At 44.0% G+C, this 12773-nt stretch overlaps 1 protein-coding gene across 2 annotated transcripts; it reads right to left on the bottom strand.

Moving 5' to 3' along the window:
• Positions 1 to 777: 777 nt before the first annotated feature.
• ism1 (isthmin 1) lies at positions 778 to 12422 on the bottom strand. 2 transcript variants are annotated; one of them, XM_028603649.1, is made up of 6 exons: positions 11517 to 12422; positions 5293 to 5511; positions 4127 to 4394; positions 2394 to 2537; positions 2159 to 2248; positions 778 to 1818 (listed from the first exon to the last, which is right to left on the bottom strand). In XM_028603649.1, exons 1-6 carry the CDS (start codon positions 11652 to 11654, stop codon positions 1301 to 1303), a joined length of 1377 nt encoding a protein of 458 aa, XP_028459450.1. In that variant the 5' UTR covers positions 11655 to 12422; the 3' UTR covers positions 778 to 1300. The 2 variants fall into 2 exon arrangements, with proteins under 2 accessions (XP_028459450.1, XP_028459451.1); XM_028603650.1 differs by having other exon boundaries at positions 5293 to 5508.
• Between the last annotated feature and the right edge of the window lie 351 nt (positions 12423 to 12773).

Genomic DNA, 12773 nt, shown 5'->3' with positions numbered 1-12773 from the left:
CTTTCTCTGTGCGACAATGACTGCAGCACTCAGCGGAGAGGGAATGGTCAGAGGTCCTTGATATGGACAGGCAGCAGTGTGTGTGTGTGCGCGTGTGCGCACGTGTGTACATGTACGTGTATGTGTGTGTGTGTGTTTACTGAGAAATTACTCAGGAATGTGAGGATACATGCCAAAGACACAGAATTTGAGTCCCATTCAAGGGAACCTTACCCTCCCCCCTCCGAAGAAATATCACATAGCTGATGAAACTTTACTTGAAATTGTGTTAAGATTTATTTGCCATGAAGATCATATACGCAAAGATAGTTGTTTTTCTAGCAACACATTCATTAGCCTTTTTAAAAATGGATTTATAGATTTATATCTGAAAAATCTTTCCGTACAGATGAATTCACACATTCTTTTACGCTCTATTATGGTTTCGTCGTAACTTGAGACACAAATACGCAAATTGATGCCAACATTTCAGCTCGAGCATAATCTCAAGTTGGCATTCAGCCATATGTGAATCAGAATCCTAGACACCCAACTCAGACACAGCTACAACTTAATAAATACTTTACAAAAATAATGCAGGCTTTTTACAATAAAGATCTGCCTCAGAGACACAAGGGACACGGTTGTAAATTTTTGGTGAAAAAAAAAATGTGCATGCTAAATAAACTCACAAGCTTACATGAGAACCTGGATAGTGTGAATGAGAAAACGAGAGCAAATTTGAAAACCCTGTTCTCTGTCCCGTCCCGTCCCGCGCCCCCCCACCACACACACACACAAAACATTCCTGAAGGATCTCATTCTATTACCACAGGCCTCTCAGATTCACCAAACATAAACAATCTACGGAGACGAACATGGACACAATCTAAACGAACAGTCCTAGAATAATACATTTCCCTTTTTTAAGAATAAAAACTCAGTTCTCCCTTTTAGTGACCAATTGGTGACACAATTACTGGCAAAAAATGTCATTCTTTTTTTTTTTTTTTTTTTTTAAGAGGCATATTTTATAAAAAACAAAATGTTTTTTTTAAAACGTTGTGTGCCTGGTTTTGGTGAAGTCAAGAAAAATTCCTTGTGAGCAAGTAAGTGTTCTGACTCTGTTGGATTTGTATTCCTCTTGGTTCATAAGAGAAGTTAAGTATTGTTCCTCAGAGCCTAAAAGTTCTTTTGTGATTTTTATCTAAAACGGAATAAAAAAAAAAAAAAAAAAAAAATGGTTTCAGCACCATTTTTGAGGTTTAGCTGAACATTTAAGCAGTGTTTGTTTGTTTTCTTCCTTTTACTTTGCAGCCGGCTAGAATTCCCTTGCTTCTTCAAACTGTTTGTAGTAGTCCTCGTCCTGAGGGTTGTCGGGACACTTCTGTCCGTTGTTTGGCGGCCTGGCCTGGTTGTAGCGGCTCCAGTCTCCTTTGCAGATGATCCAGGGCAGGATGTCCACCTTATAGTGCAGGTCGGCTGAGAACTCTGTGCTGATGAGGTTGGGCGTGCCGGCCCCTTTGCCGCGAGTGATGAGCTTCATGTTGTCGTTGTAGCAACAGTGCTGTGCCGCCAGCGTGGTGGACTCCAGCGTCAGCATGGAGCGGATACAGTAACGGGCCGTGGGCTTGTAGATCTGCAGCTTCTCTTTCGGCCCGCTGGCGTCTTTCCAACGGAAATCTCGGCGCGTGGGAGCATCGTGTACATCTGCCGTGCTGTACGCCACCTCAGTTGGGTAAGAGCAAGGGCAGCTGGGAAGGTCGTTTGCCACCTTGGTCATGTACTTCTTCAAGAAGTCGCTCTTGCAGTTCATCCATCGCTCGCAGCTGTCCGTGTCTGCAAGAAATCAAGACACTATTAAATGCTACATCTCCTTCCCAACATTAGAGAATGAAAGTGTGAGAAGGTGTTATATTTAATGAAGTTGTTGTTGTTTCCACCGGGTTAATTCCGAACAGACAGACTATGAGATTGTGGGCAGGCAGCGGCATACTGTGCTCTTCCTGCCCTGCTGCAGATTTTCATCACTGCGCAGTAATGGAGCGCAGCCCGAGCATGAGGAATGCTAAGTGTGTGCAGGAACACTGCTGCCAGATGGATAAACTGGTCTTTGATAGTGTAAGAACGTCTGAATGACGGATAGTCTGAAATAAAACAAGAGTAGGCAGAATCTTACCAACACCAAAGAGCTCCGTGGCATTGAACTCATCTGTTCCAGCGAGCAGGCTCACTTCAGTAGCTGCTGTCTTGAAGGCATCTTCGATACCTTTTAGAGAGATGAATGCACAGCGAAAGGTGGATCAAAAGATGAAAGACTACTAAATCAACTCACGCACTTGCAAACTACCCTGTAATATCCATCGACGCCGTTTTTACTGTTGGATTTCTTTTAAAAAAAATCAAGACTTTACCTGGGCAGTTGGGCATATCACAAGTTCTGGATTCGGTGGCTGTACAGGCGTAACCACATGATCTGGTTCTCTTCTGGTTGCCATTTCCACAGGTGACACTGCACACTGTCCAGTTACTCCAGTCCCCCTCTCCGTCCATATAGTCTGGATCAGAGAGAGAGAGAGAGATCCTCAGCTCTGATGCAGGCCACATGCTGAACTTACTCAGGCCTGTTAGCATGCCTCACTAATAATAAGTGGGGGGAGGACATGAAAGGGGAAGTGGGGGGGCTCAAAGTTCTCCTTGACCTCGGCCCTCAAAGCAGATACCACGCAAGCCTGTCTACACACATACACTATGTCGTACATGGCATAGGGCACAGTATGTGAGTTCAGTTAGTGAAGTAACAGGGAAGTGTTTTGCTAATTCCAACAAAGCTGCAGGGGATCTGACAGACATTTTTCTGCGCTGCCTGAGTATCCCTGTGATCTGTGATTCATTGGTTTGGAAATAGGAAGTGAAATGGCAAGAAATCCTCTTTAACTCCAATTATCATTGAGAAGATCACTGTAATGGGTATACATGGAAACAGTTCCAATCGGCTCTACACACACACACACACACACACACACACACACACACACACACACACACACACACACACACACACACACACACACACACACACACACACACACACACACTTCTTCACACATCTTGAAAGCAGTATTCCATCAATGAGGAGAATTAATGTAGGCATGTTGAGATGGAAGTAATTCTGGCCGGGTTCCAAACCTTCCTATACCCCCCACCTCCGCTGCCATCTGCCCCTCATTATGAACATTTCATTATGAATACAGGCCAGACAGTCATCAAGCGCTGCTCCCCTCCCCCTTCTATAACTAACTACGGCCAAAGAGCTGGTGGCAGCTCAGACAAAACTCAGAATTTAGAAAACGTAATGATAACCTGTCCTCAGCCCACAGATAAGACGGCTGAATGCACTACCAATGGCCTGTGATGGCTAATTCTCACTGCCTGTCCACAGTTATGATTATTAGATCTAAAACCAGGACAGAAATGATGATAATGTATTTTCTTGTCCATTATGTGGTATGAAATGAAGGATGAAGGAGAGCTGACCGCAGCGATAAGCCAGAAACATTAAACATGGGCTATGGTTCGACAGAAAAAGATTATAAAATCGCCTCCCTAACCACTGTTGGGTAAGTGCAAGTGGATAAAATGACATATTCCACAGCATGCACATTCCTGTTCGACCATGTTGGTTTGGGCATGCTACAACACGGGCCGGACGCTTATTGTATGACAGTGAGTGTAAATTCTTCCACGGCAGATTTATCAGTGGGGTTACTTTTGGAGAGTGTTGTGAGGATGCTGTGGCAGCCTAACGGTGCTTCTGGCCCCAGTCGTGCTGCTGAACTTTGATGTAGCGGAGGCATTTAAACTGTCTCACGTAGCTAGCCCCGCACCACAGAGGAATCCATCTCATAAAAGCGTGTTTAAGGCTTCAATCAGGGGCTCCCAAAGGCTCGCCTGGGATGAGTGCACTTATTATGGTGACAGCTTAAATCAGCAAAATCTGCAAATTACAGATTCCACATCAGGCCATGGCCATCTGTGGAAACCCTGGAGACCAGTGCTCAAAAGAGACCATGGACCCGGCTAAATATTCTGCCATGTGCATTTGTGCACTCATTTCCTTGCAAACACACCCTCTTGTCATTCTCACCATATTCGGTTTGAGCTTTGCTTCCTCCCCCGGTGCCTCCTCTTCTGTCCCAGTCTGCCGGCGGCCTGAGGAAGTTGCTGTCCTTGCTGTTGCTCCCGTAGGTGCGATCGTGCTCCTCGGTCTGATGAGTGGTGGAAGACGAGGAAGGTGAAGAAGATTGAGGCCACCAGTTTCTCCAGTTAGGAGAAGCCCAGCTGGGTTTGCTCTCCTTACGGAGGCCTTTTTCGTGCTCGTGACCCTCTAGTCCATCCACCACTTCAATAGTCACCTGTATCAAAGAACAGAAGTCAATGTAAAGTCAGTATTCAACATGAATTCATCAAAGAAGTAAATACTTGTATTTCAATCATTTTGGGGTAGAATGAGTAGATTGGGTGCCGTGAGGTGACAATTTCTGATAGTCCCGTGCACAATATTACCCCCTCCCCCTTTCTGTCCTAACACATGTGCCTCCCAGATGAGGGGGGACCACCACCCCTGCCCCACAGTCACCCTCCCACCTCTTGGGCTCTCTCCACCTAAACACAAAGTTCAAAGGGCTACTCAGCCTCCTCCAGACCATGAAAGCCAGATGAATCCCAAGATCAAAGACACCCCCCCTCCTCCTCCTCCTCCTCCTCCTCCTCCTCCTCCTCCTCCTCCTCCTCCTCCTCCTCCCTGTTCTCCCACAGCCTCACGCCCTTGCTCAATTGGTTGCTCCGCTCTCTTCCCACATCTTGAGATGTTAATACACTTTGTTCGTGCTAGGATTTAGCAGTGATGCTCTCAGAAATGGAAAGACCCCCTCGCCGGATTAGACAGGAGAATGATTTAAACATGGCAGCGGTTACTTGGCCATCTGCACCACTAAGGGACACATTAACATAAGCTGCTGTCTGTCTTCCTGCACATGGGTTAGTAGGAGTGTGAGGCATTGCTGGTTGGTGTCTGCCATTCAGATGTCATGATGATGGACGCGAGACCTCAGTGTCTATCTAAAGCCTGACCACGAGTCAGGAAGTGTGAAAGGGGACAGGGGGAAAAAAAAAAAAGGTGTAGTGATGTGCACCAAACTATTCTCCTCCTTCCTGTTTGCTCTTCCTGTCCTATGTGGTTGAGTAGCCATGTCTTACAAGAGAGTGAAAGCATCAAAGCACACTGGCAGGTGCACAGACACACATGGTCACCTGTATGTTGGGATTCTGTCCATTGATATCGGCTTTGGAGAGGTCGGGGAAGTTGTGCAGATCGAGGAGGAAAGCCCCAGGGCCGTCCCTGTGTGCGTTGCTGCCTTGTGCCCAGGGGAGGGTGGCAGGCCGGTGGGCCAACCGGTGTTCTGGACCAGACCTCCGGTCTTCAGGAGCCAGTTGGGCAGAGGAGCTGCTTTTTGCATTTATATTGTTCTGCTGAGGAGAGAACATAATATTGATTTATTATTGTTTATGCATTAACAACATAAGGTTATTAAAATATTTTTTTTTTAGGAAATTCTTGCCTGTCAGGGCCCTGTCACTTCTGTCACTTCATCTACAAAGTCTGCACACTCAGCAACATTAGATTGATGTTGACAAAGGTTCATGTGGCCATGACGTCTGTCATAAATCCTGTGGCCCAGAAAGAAGGAGCCCCTGAAACAGTGGGGGAAACACTGAGTGCTATACGTCTGTCTACTTCCCCCAAAATATAATGTGTCTAGAGCCTGCATACAGAGCCAATGCTACAGCTACAGACTGTATATTTTCCATTTTTAACTGACAGAGTATGCTGCTGCTTTACAGTATTTATATGATGTGGACATTTTTAGCATGTTCTGGTTCTGGCTGGGAGAAAAGAGCATGTAAGACTGATGGGTTTCCTGTACTGGGACTATACTGAAAGCCAGAAAGAAAACATTGCAAAATAGTTACAGAAAAAACATTTGGTCTCCTGACAGGGGGGTTGTAAAGTCATCCCAAAACGACAGTTGAGGACATATGTCTTCTGTCAGGTATGCACAGAAGGAACAATTATTTCTCAATTGGACAGACAGCCATAAGTAGTCTGCAATCATCCGTTCTGGACTGGCACAAAATAAGATCAAAGAAAACCATCAATCATGTTCCTTGTTTTCTTTTTTCATGTCCCATTTTTTTCCTCCCTAGTGCTTTTGTGGCCAGGCGGAGGCCTGAGAATATGGCAGCAGTGCTGTATTGTTGCGGTGGGCAGTCAGAGACAAAGTGTCAGTTCAGCCACATTGTGGTGGGCATAAAAGCCCCCAGTGGAGCTGTTTGTGTCCAGCCAAGGTGCACTCTGGGACAATAAATAAATGGAGCTGCACAGCAAGGGAGAAAGGATTATAAATGTACATGTAACTTGAATTCAACCGCAGAGGGGGACAGCGGCTGCACAGAAAGATATTCTATTTAGCGTTACTTCACTTGATGGAGAGATTCTAGATTCACAGATGGAGTTAATAGGATGATATGCAGTTCAAAGAATTAAAAAGCGTTCACATCACATACTTAATGTGAGCTACTGCCATAATTACAATGATTATACTATTGCCCATAATTTTGAGGAGGAAGAGTAGATGGTTGTGCATTTTGCCTGTAGCCACCAATTAAAAAGAGATAAGATGACGAGTTTTTATGAGAATTTATGTTCGAAATCATAAAATCTGAAGAAAATGATTCTGAACAAGCAGATTTAAATTAAAGCCACAAATGTCTTGTATCATAACCAAACAATTATGGCTGAGCGCTCAGTACAGAAAAAAGGTCATTTCAACAACATAGTTTGTGCATCTGCTATCAACCCTTTTATGTGAACATCACATGACCCTCTTTGGTTCTATCACAAGTACTTGGGCTTTGAGATGCCCACGTGATAACCCTGTCTTTCAAGTTCCCAGGCTTCAGAAGTCACTGGCTGTAATTGAGCTCCACTCAGGGAGCAGGCCCAACACAGCACTTACAGGTTCAATCCCAATGTAAAAACATACACACAACCGTAAATAAAGTAACGTGTGGTTGATCTCCTCTAGAGGGGGGGGGTCATATTTTTATGGTTAATGCATGCAACTGCAGACCACACAAGTTGCTCTTCAGTCCAGACATTACTGTTTCATAATACTAATACTGCAAACAGTTATTTCCCTGCCGCTGAAAACAAGGCAATTCCCTTTGTTTTCCCATCATAAGACCGTGAGATGCTTTCATTCACAAACGCCAAACAGCATTTAAGGAAATCCATCCAAAAATGCTCTGGCTACCTACTAACACAGAGAAATAACTGTCATTAAATTATAACTCTATTAAAAGAAAGCAGATGCCACCACAAATGGTTCACAATACACAAACTGTTGGGTTGTAAAAACCCAGTCACAGTGTTTGCAGGCAGATTGATCCATTATCCAGTCTAATCCTGGCTGAATCTTCTGTTGTGTCATATTATGGCGTATTACACATGGCAGGCGGATTATCTAATCAAACTTTAAAAGCATTCGGATTAATCCCAGGGCAACACTCAGTATGGGAGGCCATTGAGCGGACGCCTGCTTGTAGTTTGTCAGTTTATACGAAAATATTATTACTATTTTTGTTTAGGCCATAAATTATTTTGCAGATAGTACAGTATTAAGAATGCTCCATATGGGAGAATTACTAATTGGTGTGCTGCAAGTTTGAATGAAACTATTGTTAATAATGTGCTACCAAACTACTACTATAACCACCTAAGATGACCACCCAGTTTCATGTTTAAGTTTTTTTTTTTTAATAAACTGTTTGAATCACATGTCACTGGACTCTGATAGGGAAATATATTTTATGATGTGCTACATTGACAACAGGTTGGTTCATTGTACATGTCTGTTTACCATAGACAGATTTGTAGTATGCTGTAGGGCATGTGTTATCTGTCAGCTGTAAAAAGCCACAACATTTACAAACTGTGACCAAACTAGGCAAGGTAATGTCTATAGACATGCATGAAGGTGTACAAAAACAGACAATGCAATCACCAGCTGTCATTGCGTAATATGCCGTATTGCTTTTCCACCTTTATTTATACAGAAGCTACATCAGAAACACTTAAATATGAGAGCTGCTCAGTATTGAACAGTCAAACCTAGATGCTACTGGAATGTGAACACAGGGTTGACATACAGTTTATTGTCTCGTTCGTTGGTGCCAACAGGACAGATGCTGATTTTCTCAAAATAAATATCAGCCTTAAAGCTATAGTGCGTAGTTTCTGTCGCCCTCATGAGGAATTCTAAGTAATGACAACAACGCTGTTGTTGCATCAACATGATACAAGCCAACCGTAATTTCACACCGCCCCCACCCCTCCTCCACGCAGTTGCTAGTAGCCAAGGAAGACACAGAGGATTAAAAAAACATGATGGACTCTTCAGAAGAGGTAATTATCTTCACCTGAGTTTCTGTGTGCAAAAGTCGCTGAAACGACAACAATTTCTAAACACAGCCATGCTGAGAAATACAGAGAGAGTTTTGTGGAGCTGATAGTCTTAACTATCTTTGTATTAACTCATTTGGCAATGGCTTGAATGTAACGGACGTTCATTAATATTAAAAAAAAAGTTACACTCTAAAGCTTTAACTACAATGCCATTGATTAAAGCCTTGAGCTGAATTGGAAAAGTGTGAGATTGTATTGAAAACAGTCCATCATTTGGACAGAAGCGGAGAAATCTAAAGTGCTTTTCCCCATAAGCTCTGAGATTTCACTAAATCTATATTTCCATCTGGGAGTTCAGCAGTGTGAAGGACAAACCATGAAATTGTATATACGCCCTAATAGATTTTTTTCAGTCTCAATCCGTATTTTAGCAGAATGACTGAGGGGAATTAGTAGAGTTGAAAATAATGGAAAGACTGCCCAACACGGAAATTAGTCATCTGAAAGGAATGGCAGTTGTGTATCAGTTGTGTGTAAAGTCGGTAAATTCCTGATAATGTCGACATAAACACCTCTCTTGGTCTTTTCCAAGTGATTCTCAGTGGAGCTTTTTAACAAACATAATGAGAAAAACATGCTGTTTTCTCATGTTTCTCTAATACAGCCCATGCAGGGTGTAACAGGGCACACAGGACTAACTCATTTAAATGTTAAAAAATCAGCAGTGTTGCCCTTTGGTGGCGGGAAGCTTTACAGTCCCTATCACTCATCTGAGATCTTCCTTAATGAGGAACATGCTTTAATTTGGAGATCAAAAGTGACACCACCATTCCTCAGTTCATCTGGGGCCTCCCAGGATGTCACCCCCCACTCTCAAAAGCTATGAATGAACATTTGCACACACAAGCCACCCCCCCCCCCTCCCCTCCTCACAGTTATCTCCTCTTCTTTTCCCGCTTCCCCCTTTTTCACTTTGTGAGGGCTGCTTAAAGGGGCATGACTCAATTTTCAATTGGGAGCAACTCAGGGGTCCTTCCCCCAGGGAGGCTGGCAGGAAATGAAGGCAGTGCACATTGTGCCAGATGCTTTTCAGCACTACACTTATGTAGGTGGAAGAGGAACTATCCTTCCCCTGTCACATGCCTCATACTGGGCATACGTATGTATTTATTTACAGGATCAAACTGAGTTGCTATTAAGGAGTGAACTGTTTAGGGTTTACTTCTTAAAAAAATTAACATACGGTAATAAGCTCAAGGGTAGAAAACAAAGGGTTGAAAAAAAATTCATGATTTAGTACAGTATTTGTAGCTGTGTGTTCTTAGCTGACAAATACTGTTTTTTAATTATAAAATCAGACACCAGAGTCTTTACACCACCACAGTGGATGAATCTGCCTTCCTGAGTCGGTGACGATAAAGTGCCTTGGACCAAAGCGTTTTCTCTCTCCACTACAGGTGCACGGAGCCACATCCTGTCATTTGTGTTCCTGTGAATGGCATTTTAAATATGACACCTTGGAATCACAATACACCCCCTGGGCCGTGACAAGCCCGGCTGAAAGATGACATCACCGTCTTCAGTGGCGGACCAGTGAAGCATATCCGCACATAGTCGGAGCTTTCATGGGCAAATGAAAAACAACACATTCAGCGCTTTTCTCTACATGAGTGGCAATGTTGGGCTCTTTCATCACAAGCCAGAATCTCTATGTAAATGTGAACTAGTGACAAAAGGGATGTTGGAGTTGGAATGGGTGGCATGTGTTTAGTTTTTTTGCTGCATGTCCTCAGGAGAAACTCCCTCCTGGTCCTCATCCTGTTCGTTCAATCCAACATTTGGCTTTGTGACAAATATTTGATAAATTCCTGGAATATTTCTTCGGCTTTGCATGCCCTAATATCCAACCGAACACAGGCTTGCTCTTGCATATACACAGGCAGGTCTACAGTGATAGTGGAGATAAGAGAAATTACCCTCACCATCCTCTTGTTGAAGTAAAAATTATTTCCATTCATTTCCCCCAAAGCCCTTATAAAGAATTTATGAAGGGACACCATTCCAGTGGGCATAAATATCCATCATATTTCAGCGGCATGCTAAATATACATCAAAAAGCAGCTGAAGGATGCTTAACACTCTCTAAAAAAGCCTGTTGATACCAGACCTGTCTTAACCCTTGAGTCATTACTTGAGGCGCTCCTGGAGTCAGTGTGCTTTATGCCGATGTTAAAATGGCCAGTTAAACTGTAGAACCTGTCTTAAGTGGTGTCATGTTGACAAATGTCTCCCTCTTGAAATGTTGTTGAGGTATGTTCTAAACTGGACCACAACCCAAAAAGGTGTCATTAAAAACTGTATTTTGACCAGACATCAATGTCAAACGATTTCCAAAACTTCTATTATTTTATACGTTTATATTATTCAATTTCTTGTCTTTTCCACAACAAACAACACAACATTCATGTCTGATCTTGGTGTCTATGTGGCCTTGCCTACACATGTGAGTAGGATCAAATAAAGCTAGACTTGATCTGGAGCAGTCTGATGCCAGACTCTTCTCCCAACATTGGGGGGGGGGTCCTTCATGGGTTCAGCTCTGACCCTCTGCCTCATCAACTGAAAGCTTGGATGACAGTGATGAGCCCATGGTGACAGAGAAGTGCCTGCAGCTAGCATTTAACCCCCAACAATAGGGTGGTGCGTCTGGTGCAGGGGGCTGATCTCTGACCCTGCCTCATCTTCCATCCCTCTGCTGGCTCCCTGTCATTCCCGGGGGACACCCTGGGGAGACCCCATCCCGGTGTATGTCAACAACCGCCAAAGACTCACAGAGTTCCTGGGGAATATAGGCTTTATTTTGCCTGGGCCATTGGCTCAAATCAGCATTTTATCAAACCCATCTGTGACCAAATAAGATTAGATATCACCTTGCGCATCAAATTTCCCCCAAGAAATCCCTTTCTCCCTTCTGGAAAGCAACTCCCTACTAATAGATTTCCTAACTCACCTCTGTAAGTGCTCTGTCCTGATCCAGGCTCAGAGTTCCATTGCCCTGGGGCAGCGGGCTGCTCCGTAGTACCGTGATGTGCAAGGTAAGGAGAAGGAGTCCCAGGAGCAGCAGCAGTTCCGCCGCCAGTCGCACCATCCTTTTGACGCGGCCGCTCTTGGGATCCTGCGGTGTGGCCGGAGCTCCGACTCCGCCTCCTCCCGGTGCAGAGCCTCCAACCTCCGGATCCGCCGGGGACGAGGAGCCGCAACACCACTTCGGAGCCACTTCGGGAATCAGAATTGCAAAAATGAAGGGAAAAGGATCGGAGTCGAATAATTTGGAAAAACAAGTGTTGTGAATTGATTTGGATCCAGTGGGGTTTTCGTTGTAAACTGTGTGCTAAATAACGATTGATCCTCTTTTACTGATTGTTCATATCTCCAGATTTTTGAGCAAAGTATGATATGAGTTAATGCGCGGATCTGCCAATTACTACAGTGTATTCAATACTGCAGGACTGATCCAGCGCGCAGCATTAACACTTTCCCCTGTTGTTGCGCCCTCGTCAAATCTCCAAGCTCAGGAAACTTGCAGCCCAGTTGCCCCTTGGTGTCATTCTCAGCCTCACACTTCACTTTTCCTCATTTCCACTTGAGCCCTTTTACGCATTTCTTGTTTTGTCCACATTCTGCACCACCCAACGTTATTCGACGAGATTACCTTTGGAGAAAAGAGTACAGGTAGTTAAAAAATAGATCTTCCTAGAGTTCACGGTGGAGTTCGGTCTTCTTCAAAAACAGTTTTCATCCTTTAGCTATAAAAAAAAAAATGAATACATGGACCGGCGTGCGTCTCTAACGAGTCCTGTTGCAAGAAAACAAGTGAAACCATATCAAACTACGGCTTTAACCAAAACTCACGCTGTTCTTGATGTGCGCTCTTGAGGTGGTTTTATACTATACGCCCATGTGCAGGCTCCCTCCCCCTGGTTAACTCTTTCGTCCCTCCCAACCCTCCCCAAACTGGTGTCCGGCCGGTTGCAGATCACATACATTCTGATGATACAAGTCCTGTATAGTCACAGGGCCAAAATGCAATCGTTAAAACTACAAATTCTTATATTAATAATATTATGGCATATTTCATAAAGTTTCCCAATTCCAATAGACATTCAATCACAGATATGTATGCTGATCAAGTCATCTCAACACAGTTTAATATTGGAAGTAATATGCCACTATACAGCACAATAAAGGACTCCCTTAAAACAACCTC

Source organism: Perca flavescens, chromosome 17, assembly GCF_004354835.1.
Source record: "Perca flavescens isolate YP-PL-M2 chromosome 17, PFLA_1.0, whole genome shotgun sequence".
Lineage (NCBI taxonomy): Eukaryota > Metazoa > Chordata > Actinopteri > Perciformes > Percidae > Perca > Perca flavescens.
Note: the sequence above shows the minus strand (reverse complement) of the source record. Positions and strands in the feature narration are given on the sequence as shown.

Excerpts from the sequence above, each read along its gene's own strand:
- ism1 (XM_028603649.1), bottom strand. The coding sequence starts at position 11,654 with ATGGTGCGACTGGCGGCGGAACTGCTGCTGCTCCTGGGACTCCTTCTC. Across the intron at positions 2,538-4,126 it reads CAAAGCTCAAACCGAATATG|ACTATATGGACGGAGAGGGG; the intron begins GTGAGAATGACA and ends TCTCTGATCCAG. Across the intron at positions 1,819-2,158 it reads CACGGAGCTCTTTGGTGTTG|ACACGGACAGCTGCGAGCGA; the intron begins GTAAGATTCTGC and ends GATTTCTTGCAG.